Here is a 20590-nt window from a genome sequence, read left to right as displayed (position 1 = left end):
CACTAAACACTGAAACTCTCCATGATATCTCCTTCTTGGGCCTGGGGGAAAAGGTACTAATTTAGTGCTGCTGCTGCTGAGTCACTTCAGTCGTGTCCGACTGTGTGTGACCCCATAGACAGAAGCCCACCAGGCTCCCCCGTCCCTGGGATTCTCCAGGCAAGAACACTGGAGTGGGTTGCCATTTCCTTCTCCAACCAATTTAGTGCTACCAACCTGAATAACAGATTTTCATTAATATATGTATATAACAACAACAAAAAAGCCAGAGCTAAGAGTTTTGGTTAGTCAATTAAAATGTGTCAAAAGAATTCCAAAATGATTAACGCTAAATATACTTAACAGTCTAGTTTCTGAATACTCTAAAAACACTAACCACTTTAAATAAAATCACCCAAGAAAGAGTATCTTTCAAAAATGAGGATAAAATTTAGATAAAATGTAATTCTTCAAAGAACTTTTGACTTTTAAGGGTATACACAGTCATTATGATTTCAGTTATTATTTCTAAACAAATCTATACTTTTATTTCCTTATATAATAAATGCTTATTACCAATGAGCCATAGAAAATGCCATACAACTGACCAGATAGTTACTTCACATTTTATAAAATACTTAATGACACTGAAAATATATTGTGAACTTTTCAAACATGTAAACATAAACCAGGACAATCTGATATGTAATATTTGTGTCCCAAAATGAAAATTACAAGACACAAAAAGCAAAAGAATGACATCATTATTGTCACTGCTGCTGCTGCTAAGTCACTTCAGTCGTGTCCGACTCTGTGTGACCCCATAGACGGCAGCCCACCAGGCTCCCCAGTAAAAATAAATATCTGATATAAGCTCAAATATGCTCACAAAGTAACTAAAAAAAAAAAAATTGAAGAAAAAAATTTCCCAAAAAAATCATATGAAGTAAAAAGCTTCATGTGTTAACCAAGAATTCTGTGTTTCCTGCAATAAACCATGTTTCTTACACATGCAAGTATGGGCATTACCAGCCAAGAAAACTCTTTAAAATGTCCTTATAGTTTGTGGTCTCAGAAAAAAACAAACAGTAGTATTCATTTTCTAGGCAGTATATTCTTAAATACATAATTTCCCATTTAAATATACTACTATTTCTATGGCCTTTTTCGTTTTATCTATCTATACCTTTGTTTTCCTATTAAAAACAAATGCACAACACCATGCTTAGTACTACTTTCTATCCATAAGGCATTTAAAAATATCTTCTCCAAGGACACAAACATGATACAAAAATGAAAAACCAAACACAAAAGAAGAGTAATAAATACTTTGGGATCCCTTCCCCCAGCCCAAAACAAGGAATGTCTAAGTATCAGCAACACAAGCTGATACAAATAAGTTAGATTTCCTGTGCATAAAAAGGAGAGTCCAGTTACCCATCTCAGTGTTAACTAGGAAAGAATGTCTTCTCCCCGGCATTTGTGAAAGGCAGAAAGGCTGCTTAGGTTTTCTGTGTTTGAAGAAGAAACACACACAAAAAGTAAGTGTGGTGACACAATACTCAGATGATATATAATTAGTTACGAAGGTTAACACCAAGGCATTGCTCTGCTCACACGTTTCATCCTAAGTCACATCAGATGCGTGGACTACATGTTCTCTTGGTATTCTAGGTACTTTGCTGTGATGGATTCTTCGAGCTGGATTCCTCCACTGCCCATCAAAGCAAATGCTGGATACATCGTATGCGAGCAGTCCACTTGGCGCTCATAAAGGCATTTCATGTGATCCATGTCATAGAAAGCCACTTTGCCTTTATCATAGTCAAGTAAAACTCCTATACTTGTTGGCATGGGAAGAACTCTATTTTCAGGTTCATTAGAAGAAGTAGGTGACTTGGGAATAAAAAATTTCTTCATACCTATAGTAACTAACGTGAAGGGTTGCGAAGAATCAAAACAGGTGTCCTCACTTCCGCTGTCGTGCCCACTGTCCTGCTCGTATCTGAAGCACAACACAGACAGACAAAGCAGAATCTTATCTGCATCATCATCCAAAGGCCTTCAAGTCACTTCAGAACATTTTCACAAGATAATATACATCAAGTTAAATTAAAATCAATTGTAACTGCTTTTACATCAAAACCTTTCTGTTAAACCATAATCAACTAGAAACATAAGGACTACACAATGTCACTTAGAATTACACCACAGACTCAGACCCAAATTGTCATAAAATATCATCCATTTTTACCTATATATATAAACAGATGAGAAGTTAAAAATAATTAGTAATTTTGGCCTATCAAAAATAAAGCAGGGGGATGAAATGGAAGGGACTTGACAAATATTGAATATTTATAGCATAAAATCATATATAAGAAAACAGAAACCAACACAGATCCCCTAATCCAAAGAATTCATCAGATTATGTAAAACAAATGGGCACTACAAAATAAAGCAGAAAAAAGGATGTTTCATTCTCCTGCTAAGAACAGTTATTTCCTGGTTGTGATTTTCTACATGGCTCTATGATGCAAGCAAGTATCATGAAGAGCTTTATTCTCCTTTGATCATAAAACAGTAACACCTTAACGAAAATTTTGACACAAAGTTCCTTCCATTTTTTCCCTATGCAGTGTGTTTCTTATATTAGTGCATTTGTGAACATAGTACATCAACCATTTCAACCAGGTCTTTTCTAGTATTTCTCATGTTATAAACTTTTTTTAACATTGTTAATAATTTACCAAGTAGACACTCCACTATGTTTAAGTAACTATTTCCATATTTCAATTTTCGCTATTATTTCAGTTTCTCACCTTAGGGCAACAATTTTTTCTATCACTCAGATTGTTACTCTGGGATTTCTGTAGACATAAGTGATCAAAAATTATCTGTCTGGACTAGATCGCACTACATCATGTAACAAAACTAAACTGTACAGAACATTAAACACTCTCAAGAAACTGAAATTCTTTGCCATGGGAACATGTTTACCGTGACCAAATTTTTAAAGTACTTATAGGACTGTTTAAAGAAATTGTATCCATTTAGCACCACTTGTGAAATATGGCATTTAGAGGCAAACAGAATGGCAACCAACTCCAGTATTCTTGCCTGGAGAATCCCATGGAACAAGGAGGCTGGAAGGCTACGGTCCATGGGGTCTCAAAGAGTCGGACACGACTGAGGGACTAAAATAAATAAAAACATTATTTATGCAATTTTATTTATAATTAAGACAACTGATATGAAAGCCTTTGAATATTCTAAATTGCAAAGCTATACCATAATCAAGAGGTGTACCCAAAAAAGACTTGTTTCCTCACAGCATTAGAATTTAACTGTGTGATACAAGACGACGGGACATCTTTTCTTAGCCAGCCACATAAGCACAGCCAAAACATCTGAATCTAAGAAAGGCATACTATAAATACTAAATGCTCCAAATGCAGTAAATAAATCCAAGTCCACTTTCAGGCTTGCCTTGCTAACCCAGGATGTTTACATTTCACAGAATTAAAGAATTATCAAGATCTAGATTAATAAAAGAATCTACCTTGGACTAACTGTGTCCCGGGGAGACCGGAGCCATTCTTGCAGTTTGTCACTGGAAGCGACGCCTGCTTTCACCAGGTACGAATACGGCTCCACACGGAAGGCCCAAAAATGCTTCCCTTTAGTAATCCCAACATCTCCAATGATGTAGTCTAGGCTGGTGTAATAACCCACTTGGATCCGCTCCGCAGCAAGCAGGAGGTTAAATCCAGCTCTGCTCTCCACATGGTCTCTCTTCAAGTTCAGCAGGAGGTGCTCATTATTATAGCCGCATTTTTCATCAAAGAGGAAACTGAAAACTGCAAACAGCTTAAAATTAGCCTGCAATTTATTTATTAGCATTTCTACACTCTATGGTTAAATTTAACAGGTTTTCAAATGGAAATTACTAAAAAGAGATAGGAGGAAGAATATTATTCTACCCTTCTCACAAACCAAAACCCCAACTTAGAAATTATTTCCAGCAAACTCTCTATACCTGAAAATTTTCAGAAATTTCAAAGTGGAAGAAACATTTTCAGTGTCGGAGAAATTTATGAATGTAGCTCCTTGGAATAGATACAGCACACCTAAACACCTTATACTACTGACTCTGTTCTGTTTTTATCCCTGAAATAAGGGGTTGCATATTTTCAAAAATATCTGCATGTTTTCTTAAAATTTATTTCAAATTTTATCTTTTAAGTTAGTCCCAGTCATGTCCAACTCTCTGCAATTCCACGGACTGCGGCCTGTCCCACTCCTCTGTCCATGGAATTCTCCAGGCAAGAAAGCTGGAGTGGGTTGCCATTTCCTTCTTCAGGGGATCTTTCTGACTCAGGGATCAAACCCAGGTGTCCTGCATTGCAGGCAGATTCCTTCCCAACCAAGCCACTAGGGAAGCCCAAATTTTATAAATACTGAAAATATTAGCAATTTTAATAAGGTCTTCTCCTTACCAATCAAGATGGCAGACACAAGAAACAGTGTTTTGCTTTAAAAAAAAAAAAAAAAAGCACAGGCTTTGGGTTCAGAGACACTTGGGTTTGAATTCCTGGCTCCAACATTTAACTGGAGCTTTACCTAAACTTTAATTTCCTCAACTGCAGAATGGAGACAACACTACTCTCCTAAGCCTATCAACTTAAACCCATTATGCCTAACATTCATTGGCAGCTAGCCCAGAAAGTGGAAACATCCCAATACCCGTCAACGGATGAATGCACAAAGAAAATGTGGTGTCAACTTCAAGTTGGCACTTGCCACTGGCACTTGCCATCTATCTCTGCAAGGATTAAATCATGTGCTGCTGCAGCTGCTGGTTTTCAACACTCCTGAAAGGAGCTCACGGCAGACAGCAGAAACGAGGCCCTCTGAGCAGGGGGGCGGGCGGGGAGGGTGGACTGGTAGGACTGCTCTATTTTCAGGAGCCTAGTTTATGAGCCCAGGTCTTGTTATCGCCTCCTATCTAAAAGAGCACTAAAATCTTCATGGTGACGACTGCTCCTTGTGACTAGCAGAAACCTTCTAAAAAAAAAAATGTGCTTGATTGCAGGGACTCTCCCTTCACTAAAATCACACATATACTGACCTTCCCCTCTGCCTCTTTGGAGCAGCTTCTCAGAGCTCTTTGAGTGGCTGCTTTCCCAGACTGCAGTCCTCATTTTGCCCCCAATAACACTCTCACATTGGGCTTTTTTTTTTTTTAAGTTGACAGGGGGATATACATACAATGGAATACCATTCAACCTAAAAATGTTAGGAAATTCTGATACGTGCCACAACATGGAGGAACCTTGAAAATAAGCCAGTCACAAAAGGATTATGCAAATCCATTCACACACAAGGTACTTAGAATAGGCAGATTCATAGAGGCAGAGGCAGAATAGAGGTTGCCAGGCTCTGGAGGAAGGGTGGATGGGGGCGGTTACTGTGTAATGGATGCAGTATTGATTTGGAAAAATGAAAACGTTCCAGAGACTATAATGATGGGTGCACAGAATGTACTTAATGCCACTGCTGCATCCAGTTAAAAATAGCTAAAATGGCAAACTTTAACACTCAGTCATGTCTGACTCTCTGCGATCCCATGGACTATAGCCTGCCAGGCTCCTCCGTCCATGGGGATTCTCCAGGCAAGGAAAGTCGAGTGGGTTGCCATGTTGCTAACAAGCTAAAACCATTTTCCATGAGTGAGATCTGACCAGTCTTCCCAGTAATGCCTATTGTCCTGGCATGACGATGCACACTTGCTTTCAATCTCAAATGTCTCATATGGCTTCTCCCAGAGAAAAGGCAGACAGCTTCTAATGCTTCCCCTCCGCCACGCCCTCCACTTTGTCACTGAAAACAGCAGCGACTCTCCGGTTTCCTTTTCCATCTACTTTCAGTCAGACTAGAAAACAAAGTGGAAACTACACAAACCATAAAATATGTACTGAATACTTGTAAATGCACCCTAAAACTCTCTTTTGGATATTATTAAAATTCAAGAAAAATAATTTTAGCCAAGCTCATGCATTTGGTTGCTGTTTTTTCTTAATTAGCTACAATATACATGAAAAACAAAGAGTGAATAGCACACCCTGGACAAAACGGCAAGGAAGGGCAGAGTGCACGGAATACGGGTACATGAGCCACTGACAACGGACAGGAGCAACGGGGTCTAAAGGCCAAGTGAGGGAACGTCTAAGGCAGTGACCAGCAGGGCAAAACGACTTCCTGGTCACCAGGATGAGCATAACTCTGCTTCTATACGTCCCTTATCCCTGGAAACACTGCAGTGGACTAACCAACCTGTAAGTCACTCTCCTTCTATAAAAACGTACAGGCCTTGTTTAAGTAGTGTCAGTGGTTACCAAGTGGGAAAGGAGAGGCAGTGCTGGGTAGGAGGAGCTTCCAGTGTCGGGGGAAGGGGGAGGAGGGCTATCCATGTGGCTTTAAAATGTGCCTTCCAGCCCCCTGGGCTGGTAATCACTGGGTTAGAAAAGCCAGACAATTCAGAATTAGGTTAACTAAAATTATACTTCATGTTATTATACCAACAAATTTCCAAAATATCTACCCAGATCCTATGCTAATAGAGATCTCTATAAACTGATCCAAAAAATAGAATTATACTATTTAAAACTCATAAGGTAGCATTTACACTATTTTAATTCCAAATTAATAACCCTACACGTTCAAACGTCATGTTATTCTGTACCTGTTATCAGTTAGAAGTCTAATCCTATTCTCAGCCTACATGGTGAAATTCAAGCATTCATTCTATTTCTCAGTCCTAGCTGGATATAGAATCTACTTTTCTAGAGTCTTTTACAAATGAGAGGTGGCTTTAATGTAGGTCTGCACAGACACATCAGCAGGTTTATTTTTTATCACGGGCTCTTCCAGCTGCACACTGTTCTTACTCCCAGCAATCACACTACCTGGAGCCGGAGGAGTGTGAAGAACCAGTTCTCTGCTGGAAGGACTGCAGATAGAGCCCTTGTAGGCTCTTACTCTGAAAGCATAGTCACAGTTACTCTCAAGATCGGAAATGACTTTACTTGTGCCACACACTTCTATCTCATTCCAAGACAACATTTCTTCATCTCGATTAACCTTGCGATATTCAAGGATATAGCTATCAGCTTTATCCTTTTCTGGATGGTGCCAATTTATCAAAGCGTTGTTATAAACTTTGCTCTGTTCCTCATTGATCTCTGGCACATCTACACCTGAAAGAATTATAAAACAGAAAACAACATTAAACTATTATTTCAGAAACCTTATTTTTTCCTCAGTAAAAATGATTTATTGACAAAAACTAGAGGATTTCTCTGTTGTCCAAGAAATTTCTATATTTATAATAAGGTGCATAAATAAAACAATAATTCCTGTAAATACAACAACATGGATGGACTCTGAGGACAGGCTCAATTAAGCAAATAGGACACAGAAAGACCAGTGCTGATGTCATGATTCCACTTATGTGAGGTATCTACAATAGCCAAGTTCTCCAAATCAAAGACTGGAATGGTGGTTACCAGGGGCTGGGGGGCAGGGAGAAATGTATACTTCTTAACAGACAGGTATAAAGTTTCAGTTAAGCAAGATGAATAAGCTCTAGAGATCTGCTGTACACCCTGTGACTACAGGCAATAAAACCACATTCTATACCAAAAATTTAAGAGGGTGGATCTCAGGATAAGTTTTGTCACAATAAAATTTTAAAAGAAAAGTAACAAAATAGAGATTTTTAAAGTGTGTATTTATGTTTAAAACTGAGAGGGGAAAGATGAATGAAAAATAAGACAAAATTAGTAAAACAATTTTAGCTTTCATATTAATTCCAAAATGTCATAAATCAAAAATCTTAACCATATATCCTTCAATGCCCATCTACTGAAATAACAACCCTGGATGTGAAATTTCTAATTTCTGTCCTCTTTTAAGTTATTGTAGTAAGTGTTTTAAAATCTAAGTTTGGTTAGTATAATAATAAATGTCAAAATATTATATAATTTCCTTTCATATTATCTTTCTCAGAATTGCAAAGCAATTTAAAATGACTTTTTCTTGGCATTAACAAGACACATATTTTTGTAAGAAAATAAGAAACTACATAAAATACACACACACACAAATTAAGTAACTCAAAGATTATCACTATAATAATTTTGTATAGCTCCTGCCAGTATTTTTCTCCCAGTGGCGTTCCACTGTAGCAACACTTAACTATTTTCAGAAACATGTTTCTAATTTTTCACTAAAAATACAATGATTAAACTTTCACAGCTAAATATTTGTGTGTATTCATAATCTTTTCCAAAGAAGAAATTCCAAACAGCTTAACTGCTTTGGTCATATGGTAAAAATAAGCTGTAAGGGTTACACATGCACACAGAAACACGCACACATTTATATCAAATCACAGAGACACATGAAATGAAAAGCAGGGGTCTCCTTCACCCTCCAGCTGTGCACAAGCAATGGACAGCAGAAGGATATCTGTGCATGTCTCTGTGCAGCCAAGGGATCTAAAAAGTCATCCAAACTATGTTTTAAAGTTAAAAAAAAAAAAACAATTATGACTGGTATGCCTCACCCTATACATCTTTCTTTTCTTTTTTTTAAAGCACAGCTTACTAAAAAAATGTTCATGCAGGGAACAGTGAGGAGAGCACCCAGCATGCGGAAGACCGTGACCACTTTACATCCTGACCCACAGGTTTTACTGGCTTTTCATTATGCACTGGCATAGCCTGAGATTGCCCAACCTCAATCTCCTCTTTCCAAAGACAGTTTTGGGACCACCCCCCCAGAGGAGGAAGGACCCTGTACTCCTAAGGAAACAAACAATCACACATATATAAAAACAATTCAAGTACACATTTTGGAAAAAGAGAGTAGATAAGAAAAGTACACAGCCAAAAGGAGACTCAGGCACTGGCTGGGAGAGAGAGACGGTCACAGTAAAAACACTTCAGTGTTTAACAAGACACATTTCTTTTGACTAAATACAAACCAGACATCTACATCTACACAATAATCAAGCTTATACTTCTCCAAGGGCTTCCCTTGTAGCTTAGCTGGTAAAGAATCCACCTGCAATGCAGGAGACCCAGGTTTGCTTCCTGGGTCAGAAAGGTCCCCTGGAGAAGGGACAGGCTACCCACTCCAGTATTCTTGGGCTTCTCTGGTGGCTCAGACTGTAAAGAATCTGACTGCAATGCGGGAGACCTGGGTTGGGAAGTTCCCTGGAGGAGGGCATGGCAACCCACTCCTGTATTCTTGCCTGGAGAATCCTCATGGACAGAGGAGCCTGGCGGGCTACAGTCCATGGGGTTGCAAAGAGTCGGACACAACTGAGCAACTAAGGACACACACAGATACTTTTCCAAAGATTGTAATTGTTCACCATGACTAGAAGAGAAATCTGAAGGAGATAAACAAGATGAGAAGAAAAATGGAACGGACTACCTCCCTATTGGTGAGCAGCAGAACACAAACACAAGCAAACATTAGGGACTGAACCATGTGTCCTAAAATTCGCATGTTAAGGTTATAGCCCCTAGTATTAATACCTCAGAACGTGCCTTTATTTGGAGAGAGGGCTTTTAAAGAAGTACCACAGTTCAAATCAGGTCATTAAGGTGGACCCAGTCCAATATGACTGGAGTCCTTATAAGATGAAATCTGGATGCAGATACGCATAGAGGGAAGACCGTGTGAAAACACAAGGAAAAGATGGCACTTCCGGGAGAGAGGTGTCAGAAGAAACCAACCCTGCCCATGCCCAACAGCTTCATCTCAGCCTTCTAGGCTCCAGAATCTAAGAAAACAAATTTCTGGTGTTTAAACCACCCAATCAGTGGTGTTTCGTTTCAGCAGCCCTAGCAAACTCATACAGCACTGTAAGCGCTTAGGCATCTTGCCGTTTCCAGGCTTCTGCCCCAGGGAAACTCGCACAGAGGCAGGGAAGCACTCACGGAGGTGTCTGATAGGGCTGTTTACAACAGACCACAGACAAGGGCAGACTGCTGCTCAGCAGGGGGTTATTCACACAGTTGGGTATTAAAGCTGAAATACAGCTGTAAACCAGGACTTCATATATTAACAAAATTTATCCTAAACTTAATTTCTCAAAAAAGCAATTTACCAAAAAAGACACAGACAGTGTGATGCCATTCTTTCATCGTATGTTTAAAAACAAACAAACCAACAGAACCTAGCTTGGGGGCATAAAAACATGGTTATAAAAACATAAATGGCATACGATTTTAAGATAGGAAGGTCTGGGCAACTGAGTTGCCACTTTATGTCAAGCTGAAGAGAATTTGTGTGTATTCTGTTGTTGTTTAGTTGCTTAGTTGAGTCCAACTAGTTGCAACCCCCAGAACTGTAGCTCGCCAGGTTCCTCTGTCCATGGGATTTCCCAGGCAAGAATACTGGAGTGGGTTGCCATTTCCTTATCCAGGAGATCTTCCCAATCCAGAAATCAAATCTGCATCTCCTATACTGGCGGGTGGATTCTTCAGCGCTGAGCCACCAGGAAAGCCCATGGTTCGTCTACACAGTGTGAATTCCACAGAAGCGAAGGCATGCTGATATTAAAACTTACCACTTGAGAAAAAAGATAATTCTCCAAGAAGTTCTGTTTGTTTAGATGTGTTAACAACATAGTCTTCAAAAGAAGTTTGAGCCGCAGGTCTAAAGCTCTTCAAAGATTCTGTAGCTTTCTGTATTCTATAGACAGATATAAAATAAAAATGATTCTTTAAAGAGGCAAATCAGACTAAATATCTGCAATAAGATTAACAAAAGAAAACTTCACTCAGCACTCGTTTAAGAGTGGAGCAAGAGTTACTGCACACAACACAGCATTCCGAAGCCATCAGAGCTGCAGCGGAAACGCAGAGCGTGTCCAAAGACACTGCTAGAAAGACTGCCAGTTCAAAGCAAAATACCTGACATGGAGCTGCTTTGCCGTCTGGACAAAGCAAGACTGATCCGTCTCCTTCAGCACTTCCTGGGCGTACCCCACAAGCCCATTGTTCTCCAGCAGCCCCTGGTACTCTTCCATTTGAGTCTGAAATTTGTCTAATCTTAGTTTCTTAGAAGCATCAATTGCCTTCAACACAGATGACTTCCTCTCTTCTAGGATCTCAAAGAGCTTTTCAAAATGTGTAACTGCATCTTCTTTAGCCCGCTCTCCATTACACTATTGTAAAACAAGCAAAGCATTAGCTCATCTGCTAGATCCAAACATCTTTTCATAAAGGAGTCAAAATTCAGCGCAACAAACCCAAATCCTGGAAGGAAGAAGATTTTGTCTGACGCCTTGAAGCTGTCAGAACAATAACCTGACACCAAATATGCTTAGTGAGGGGTGATCAGCAACTTTTAGACACAGTTTGTGATTTTATAATAACTGTATTTCCTTAAGCTTTCAATCTCCAAAGTCCAGCAATAAACAATGTATTCAATGAAATAAAAAGCAATGATCAATTTGTATGTGAAGGAACTTAGGCAGAAATTATCTGATTTAACCGAGGACACAGGGAAAAAAAATCTGCAGTTATTTATTCACTTCTAATTCAAGAAATTTTATTCTTCTATCATATTCCAATTTTTAAAAAAGGTAAACCAGATATAAAACTGAAAAAATTACATTACTAAGATATAAAATTGTAACTTTTCTCTTCAAACTAGTATTAGTGATATATTGGGTTGCCCAACAAGTTCATTTGGGTTTTTCTGTAATATCTTATGCAAAAATCCAAACGAACTTTTCAGACAATCCAATAACTATAAATAAATTGTAAATTAATTAATACTGATTTAATTAAATGTTATGCAAATTAACTTCTTTATTGTTTTTCTGTTCTGAAAACTAGGAATAAGAGAGACCAAGTAGGCTTTTCTTAAGACTGAGAAAGATTATCAATACATAAGCGCACACCTCAGCGTCACACATTTTCTCTGTATCACAGCTGCTCCACTACTTTGCCATAAAGTGGCCCTCTCTATTGTGCTTACTGAACATGTTGGATGTCCACAAAATCAGAGACTTGACCTTGGAAACAAGACTAGCAAAGCACTTACAAGCACTTATAACACACTCACAGCAGCAGCCAACAGTATAGAGTCTTCGAGAACATTCTTAAAAGCTGACAATATATGGCACAAGTGCACTGTACATTTTCCAGTGGCTTCTGGCCAACATTTATAATGAAAGGAAATTTTTTCCAGATTTCCTTCTCTTGTTTTCTAACCCCAAGAGCCAATTTTTTAAAGGGGGGATGGGAGGAGAGAAAGAAGGTGATGACACTCTGGTAGTTTTTCAGTGACACATCACATTAAATTCAGAAATATCATTATACACAGGTAAAGAGGAGACTGTTTCGAGCAAAGTCTTCACAGAGAATGGAGACATATTTTCTAGTACAGAAGACTCTTACTGATAACCCTACACATACAGCTTAGGTCAAAGGTACAAAAAACGTTAAATAATTTCTCCAGGATCTCAAGGAGTCAGTGCCTACATGAATACTTAATGCCTGAATTCCTCAGTTTTCAAGCTACTGAATGACAAACTCAAAAATAAGCACTGGATTTCCTTATCTCAGAAGTAAAGGCAGGACTTCCCTGGTGGTACAGTAGATAAGAATCCTCCTGGCAATGCAGGGCATGCGGTTCGATCCCTAGTCTAGGAAGAGTCCATATACCGTGGGAAAACTAAGCTCGTGCACCCCAAGTACTGAAGCCTGCATGCCCTAGAGCCTATGCTCCGCAACAAGGAGCCACTGCAATGAGAGGCCCCTGCACTGCACCCAAGAGGAGCCCCCACTCGCCACAACTCGAGAAAGTCTGCACGGCAATGAAGACCCAGCACAGCCAAACACACATTTTAAAAAATAAAGCCAGATGACTGAGAAAACTATGAAAGACAAACCTAAAATGAAACAGATATAATCTCTGAAGACCTACTGTCTAGGTGATAATGTGCTATGTGTCAGGGGATTACAGTAAACTGTGAAGAGTTTGTCAATCAGACACAAACATGAAAAACAAAACCCTACCTTTCAAATTACACATAAAACCAACTTACTCAGGATGGTGAAAGCAATCAGTAAAATATTAAAAACTAAAGCAATATTGGTAATGTGTTAATTCACCTAATTTTTCAATAATTTAACCCACTTTTAGAAAGTATTTGTTTTAAGATATAAGTCTCATGCTAGTCAGAATATTTTTATATTTAATTAAAACTTTTAAAGGGATCAAGAGTAAACGACCTTCAATTTATTTCAAATAAAGAAAACAGGGATCAAAGTCAGTGAAGAACATTTGGAATTTAAAAATAACCTAATTCTATCCTCTTTTGCTATACTTTTTTTTTTTTCTGGAGCCAATATCCTGTGTTTTCTTGTCCTACATTTTCTGAGGGCACCATGGGGGACAGGGTGACTGCTGTCTGATAAATTGACAGCAGAATTATATTTTTATGCTGAGTTCGCTCAGGGCTTACCATCAGGGCAGGCATAACACAATGGCTTGACGGCTGCAACATCCTTTGTTTACTAATATGGCAGACAATATTTTTCATTTACATTCTCTATGTATTTTTTTTTAAGAAATTATCTGTTTTCCAAAGAGGTTGAACCATCTTGAATTGCCATTGGCACTGTGTGAGAAATCTGGTTCCACCATATCCTTTTTTTTTTTTTAATAATGCCATTTATATTATAAACCACGAACTCCCCATCAAAAGACAGGAACTGCTTTTGTTAATTCATATATATATATATATATGACTGTATCACTGTGCTATACACCTGAAACAAACACAACACTATAAATAAAATATAGTACAATATAAAATAAAAATAAGTAACAGATCTTTGGGGCTTTATACTGAGATAGAATTCCTATCAGAGGGATAACAGCACCACAGCCGCACTGAATCCTGCTATACTTTTAAAATGCTATCAATTGTTCCAATTTTTTACTGAAATATAATATGCAAAGAGAAAAATGCACACATAAGTGTAAGGATCACAGAGTCTTTGTGAACACACCCACGTGACCAGCACTCAGACTAAGTAATACTACCAGTATTCCATAAGCACGCCCGCATAACCTTTGCAGGCACTCACCCTCCACCTCTTCAGCAACTCCTGCCCTGAGCCACGCAGCCCAGTCTCGCCCTTCTCAGCCTCACACAGCAAGTCTCCTTTGGGTCTGGCATCGTCCTTTCAGTATTAGTGCAGGATTTATCTACATCGTGGCCCACAGCTGCAGATATTCATTCACCATTGCTATTTATATTCCACTGCTGATGGGCTTTTGAGTGCTTTCCATTTTGTGGTTATTACAAATAATACAGCTACGAACATCCTTTTATTTTTTTTTTTTTGCAGCTATGAACATTCTAATACATGTCTTTTGATGAACATATGACAGGTATATATTTAAGAATATCTGGGAAATTTAAATAACCTACTCCTATTAACATACATTTTTCAAATGCAATTTGTTAGTTTTGTGAAAAAAAATAGATAATTTTGAAAGCCATTATTTTCCTTATGTTGCTACTTTTGAGACATGTCTCAAAAAAAAAAGACCTCAAAAGTAGCAACATAAGGAAAATGATGTTTTCATGTGTGTTTCAGTATCATTTAATCACTACCTCTATCAGCACTGATCACACAGCATTCCATTCCTTACACTTGTTTTCCTAGTCCCAGAAAAGCAGGAGTAAAAACCTAACACAACTCTGTACTCCCAGCTCATAAAATACCCTGAGGATTTTATGAATGAATAAATGAATATCTAGATGAATAAATTAAAAATATGCAAACCTCACCTCTGAAATATAAAAGAAAAGAAAAATATCACTTACCTCTGTTTCTTTCATCAGCAAGTTTAGCTCAGAAATTTGACTCTTCACCTGGCTCTCCTTACCAATGAGGTAATCAATATCCTTTGAAAGCTTCTCCTGTTAGAACATATTGGAAACACAAATAAGTAGAAAGAGAAGTGTAACAAAGGGCTTGCAGAATTTTTCTTAACACAGCATCCTCCTCTTTCAACTCCAGCGATTACTGTTATTAACCCAGGGTAAACAATCACTGGCTTTAAGCACACAGGCCCAAAGATACATGAGCAATGAGAAGTAGGTTACCTAAAAACAAACAAACAGAAAGAACTCAAATGCTCAAATCACTCAAAAATCCCGAACCTACAAACTACATTTTTGTTGTCTCATTATTACTCCCAGAATGATTCCTCACAAAGCTGTAAACAGAAGAGTACCAATTGAAACAGTGTTTTCTTCCATTAGAGTTTACAACACACTCATAAACACTGACATACCACACACACAACAGAAAAAACAACAAAGACCCTTCCAAAATAATCATCATGGTCCATCCCAGCCTCGATATTCATTGAACAGTCATGCAATACACAACGATGAAAATACAGATGTATAAATAATAGGTAACTTTCAGAGCTTACTGAATAACTTGTTTATAAAGCAGTCATTCTGGCACTGGTATAGTTTACCATAGAGACAGTCATAGGTTTTGGTGAGATCTCTAGTACAGCCCACAAAACACAGTATGCCTAAAATACATTTTAAAACAATCATACCCTGAAGCACGATTGGCTAAAAAACTGTGACAGACAACGTATTCTGAGTCTAAGCAAGACTAAGAAAATCCACAAAACACCTCGCAAGCTGTAGCCCTGACAGAAGATCTGGGCATTCCTGGTTGAAAAGGGTTATTAAGAAGCAGGGCAGAGAAATAAAGCTTTAGGAATTTGAGAAGTGAATCTCCTTCCTATATCATCTTTCTTTTTTTCACTTAGACCAAGTTACAGGGTAAGAGAAAGTGTACAGAAATCAAAGTAACAGGTCTCTCTGGCAGGACGTACCTTTACAACTCCCTGGGACACCCAGGATCAGACCCAGTGAGTTTCCCTCGTGGCTCACTAGAGGGACAGAGGAAAGGCCTGTGAGGTGGAGGAACAAGATTTCTGAGGAATCAGGGCAGATGGGACCAAGAAGGAAACTGCGGGATGTTAAGGATCAGAAGAGACATTAAAATCTTGTGTCTTAATACAGCATTTTACAGACGAGGAAACCAAAGCTGAACACAAACATCACACAGTAAGAAGCTGAACTAGAAACTTCCTCATGCACACTAACCACGCTGCCACAGGCAGAGAGGCACTGCCTCCGCACCGAGCTGTGAGGAAGACGACAGTTCCTCCAGGACCCCACCCCTGTCTGGCCCATGTTAGGACCAAACCCACTGGGTATGAGTCCTGGCACTCTTCTTAGCCACAGCAGCAAAGAAAGGAATTCAGACAACTGAAGTGAATTGGACTTAGTTCTAAGTCAACAGATGATGTCAGCAGGGCTAAACAGGCTAGAGGAGAGAGAGGACAGACTTCAGAAGCATGGTCCGAGGTCTCAGCAGTTCCAGTGAGCTGTGATGCTGAGAGCAAGTCCACAGTCCACAGCAGCCTTCACCTGAGACGGCTCCAGTCTTCCGAGTCCCCTTAAACCTGGGCAGTCTGTGTTAAGACTAGATCTGTTCTAACCAAGAATCAGCAGTCCATTTATTCATATGCCTCCAAAAAGTGTATGCAGCAGACACTAATACTAGACACTCTACCCGGGAAGCTCATCTCATCTGGGGAGCAGGTTTAAACCCCTTAGTTCCACTAAGACCCCAGCTCTCCAGGAACTGATGAGAGGCTAAATTCCCAAGGACCCCAAAGCTGGTCAAAGCTAGCTTGGTTCTCAAATGCTAGTGAGTACCAATCTCCTGAGAGCCCGTGAGAACACAGACGCCCAAGCTCCTTGAAGGAGGTCGGCACTGGCCTCTGTAACTTTACCAAGTGTCCCAGGAGACTCTGAGGCCCTCTGAGGGAGTGTGTAATCTCCCCCTGCAACACTCCAGCAAGCAAAACTGAAATGATGTCATAAACCTGTCACCTAGATCATGAAGCCCTCTGACGTAAAACCTAAAACCAAGGAAGAAGGACGATCTTAGGAGATCTTCTTGCCAACCTAAATCTTTTTGTCCTTACTAAAAAGTGAATAAACTGAAAACTCCATAGAGGGTCTATTTTTTCTGAAGTCTGAAACATCAATGAGAGAAGTTAACAACAGAATGCAAAGGCTAACTTTCAGTTCAGTTCAGTTCAGTCACTCAGTCGTGTCCGACTCTTTGCTGTATATTATTGCCAAAGATTAATTCCAGGTAACAAAAAAAAAAATTTTTTGGACAACTTGTGTAACATTCAACCAGTAAGAAACAAACAGAACAGACGCCAAAGTTAAAACTGGCAAACAGTGGCACTGCCAATGCAAGGCACAGGAGAAGCTAAGACAGGACTCACTCCCTTGCGTGAAACAACTAACAGAACAAATGGGGCGGCTCTCAAGACGCTGGACACCAAGAAACAAAGGGCAGCGACCTCGAGGGCTGGGAAACAGGAGGGGCCTACGGTGAAGCGTTAGTCGCTCGGTCGTGTCCGAGACTTTGCGACCCCATGGACTGTAGCCCGCCAGGCTCCTCTGTCCTTAGGATTCTCCAGGCAAGAGTACTGGAGTGGGTTGCCATTTCCTTCTCCAGGGGATCTTCCCGACCCACAGATGGAACCCGGGTCTCCTGCACTGCAAGACGATTCTTTACCATCCTGAGCGACAAGGGAATATGGTGGCCCCAGCTTATTGTCTGGAGAAGACTTCCCAGACCTGATGCAGAGATGCAGAGAATCCAAACTATGCTCAGGATCTCCTGCAAGAAGAGGAGATGGAGCTGAGAGTCTGGGTAAGCCAGAGGTTATAGACTATAACACCTAAGAACAATTAGCCACAAAAAAAAAGAACTCCAGACATTTACCAAGTGCTTCTCTTTTTTATTCACAAGAGCTTTGGTCAATTCATGTGTGTAAGGAAATTGCCACAGGCCGGGGAAAATATCGCCCAGAAAAATTGAAAGAACAATTTCAGAGATCACACAAGTTAAGAATAGTGCCTATTCCCCACCACCCAGACTAAAAAAAAAAAAAAAAAAAAAAAACATTAAAACCCTCAAAATTCATAGGGCATTGGGAAGAGTAAACAATTTTACTTTAATAGTCAGATAAAATTAGTCCTAGACCGAAATGCTGTTCTGTCCTGCCTAACTAAGCTTAACACTAAGACCCAAAAGGAACAAAGTGTTCCCAAGTAAATTAATCATACACTAGAAGAAAACTCTCAAAGAACTGTAGAAATACAAAAATATCTAGCGCTCAAAAGGGTAAGCTTTGCAATACCTAGCAGTCGATCAAAAGTTGCCAGGCTTGCAAGGCAGGAAGGGAATCCAACTCAAAATGATGAGGAAAATCAGTCAAAATTGACCTACAAATGACACCAGTTAACAGAATTAGGTAAACAAAGGTGGACAATAAAAAAACCTGTAACCCACGTGTTCAAGAGGTCAGACTGAGCATGAAAGATCCATAAAACACAAAACATGAAACTGTAGGTAGATCTGCAAACTAGACACAGGCCAAAAAACACATACATATATTGTTAAAGGAGACAACAATTTAAATGGGTGGTAGATTTATAAATGAATGAATTCCTTTTTAAAAAGGAAAAAAGAATGAAACAAAAAACCCAAGTTTAAAAGCATTAAGAGGGCCATGTATAGTGTTAACAGACAGCAAGAAACTCGGGTTTAGCTAGTATCCACACAATAAACAAAAAAGTTTATACTTATTCTACTGGCAAGCAACAAGAATCAAGCTTCTTGAAAAAGCCACTACCCTTCAAAGCGTGTCACTCCTGTAACCACATTAAGATCACGGCGCTGGGCTCACACAGGGATGGATCATACTGAAGGGCCCTTTGTCCCTCCCGGCACTCAGACTCTAGAACTAGCACATTACAAAGAGCTGCCTGGTCACATATACTAACCACTAATATCAGCAGACCATTAAGTAATGCTTCAGACTGTTAACTCGTTTCAGTAAACAGATCACACCATCTGCCACGACTTCATACAGAAAAAAAGTCAAAGGTCAAAAGTTATAAAGAATCAAAATTCAGTTCTGAAATAAGCTCTACCTTTAAGGTTTTGTAGGCACTGCTCATGGTGGTTACGCGGTGATTGGAATGATTACCACCCAACTTACAGAGATGACAGACTGGCCTCCTGCATAATTCACAGTACATGTTTATCCTCTCTGTTTCATGCTCTGGGCACATCAAAATCTATTGAATAAAGGATAAAAGTGGGATTAAGGGTCTTCATAGCTTACTTGGCACTCAAAAGATGTCAAGTAATTGGATAAAGTAACAAAACACAAGGATTTGCATTATAAAATCACTAAAGCCACTTAAAGCAATAAAAATGTAAAAAGAAATAAAAGCATTTGGTCCATTGTATGAAAATTCTCTACATTAGAATTATTGTTTTTCAATTTAAGGGTTCAAATGGTCAATTAATTATGTAAATGTTATTTCCCCTAAACTTAGTGCCAAGAAGTTGAAAATTCCTTTCCTATCAGACTTAAGTAAAATGCTTAAACAAGCTAGAAAGGTCCTCTGCCCACAACGACTAGGAAATTATTCATGATTATGACCAATGTTTATAAAGTATCGAACAAACAACTCTGAGAACCTAGAGCTTCATTATCCTCACAAGAAACCTGTTACTCAGGAACCGGAACCCTTCATGATACAAGGTTCCGAATGCTCACTTTTACATACTGGTTACCCACACACTGAGCAGATTTAGAACTGTGCTTTCCAGACTTTAGTTTCTACCCTTTTATTTATTCCATAAACCAACATCATAGTTAAACTGAATTTTATATAATATAGCTGTTTTCATTTGGAAGAAAAGGATTGTTTTAATCAAAAAGCTGTTCAATATTTCAAAAGATAATATTTTAAGCAGCTACAACTGCTATCTGATAGCTTAGAAATATTTTTTTAATTCTAATACAAAAAGTCCTAATACTAATATGTAGCACCAGGAAAAATAATGGAAAAGATTTCAAAATTTTAGGCATATCCAGGTTCCTACATTCTCAAAGCCATTACAATTAGAACATAAAGCTTGGCTTCCTGCAAAGAAAGCAAGAACTCAAAATTACAAGTAAATATTCTATAGGATAAGAGACACCTTTTTAGAATTTTACTACAGTGAATAACACTTGGAGGGAAAACACTTTTCTCCTCAATAAAACTTATTCATATTTCGTTCTCTTATCAATCTTACATTTGTAAATAGAACAAGATTGTAATTTATACTCAAAAATGGTCAACTTTATTAAATTAACTCATAAAAACTAAAGCCCAACATGCTTAGTAATTATAGGTTCCTTCATGATAGAATAGTACTAATCAATTTAATTAATATTTTAAAACACACATCAAACACTAGGTTGAAGTCATAAATTTTTAAAAATCTATGACCTTGAGCATTTAAGATGAGCTAAGGAGTATAATTTGCCTGGAAAATCCCATGGGTGGAGGAGCCTGGTAGGCTGTAGTCCATGGGGTCGCGAA

The 20590-nt window shown here is 38.8% G+C and overlaps 1 protein-coding gene across 4 annotated transcripts in view; it reads right to left on the bottom strand.

The window, feature by feature from the left end:
• Positions 1 to 1203: 1203 nt before the first annotated feature.
• Positions 1204 to 20590, bottom strand: part of TRIM36 (tripartite motif containing 36) — a 31567-nt gene continuing 12180 nt past the window's right edge. For all 4 annotated transcript variants that reach the window (XM_055436321.2, XM_055436322.2, XM_088840136.1 and 1 more), the window contains 7 exons: positions 19142 to 19288; positions 14909 to 15004; positions 10971 to 11224; positions 10625 to 10749; positions 6948 to 7238; positions 3542 to 3839; positions 1204 to 1984 (listed from right to left, as the gene is read on the bottom strand). In XM_055436321.2, the coding sequence (XP_055292296.1) occupies positions 1630 to 1984; positions 3542 to 3839; positions 6948 to 7238; positions 10625 to 10749; positions 10971 to 11224; positions 14909 to 15004; positions 19142 to 19288 (1566 nt within the window). In that variant the 3' untranslated portion in view covers positions 1204 to 1629. The remainder of the gene's footprint in view (positions 1985 to 3541; positions 3840 to 6947; positions 7239 to 10624; positions 10750 to 10970; positions 11225 to 14908; positions 15005 to 19141; positions 19289 to 20590) is intronic.

Source organism: Moschus berezovskii, chromosome 9, assembly GCF_049115385.1.
Source record: "Moschus berezovskii isolate FMDL1 chromosome 9, NW_MosBer_1.0, whole genome shotgun sequence".
Taxonomy (NCBI): Eukaryota; Metazoa; Chordata; class Mammalia; order Artiodactyla; family Moschidae; genus Moschus; species Moschus berezovskii.
This window is presented reverse-complemented; position numbering and strand designations above follow the sequence as displayed.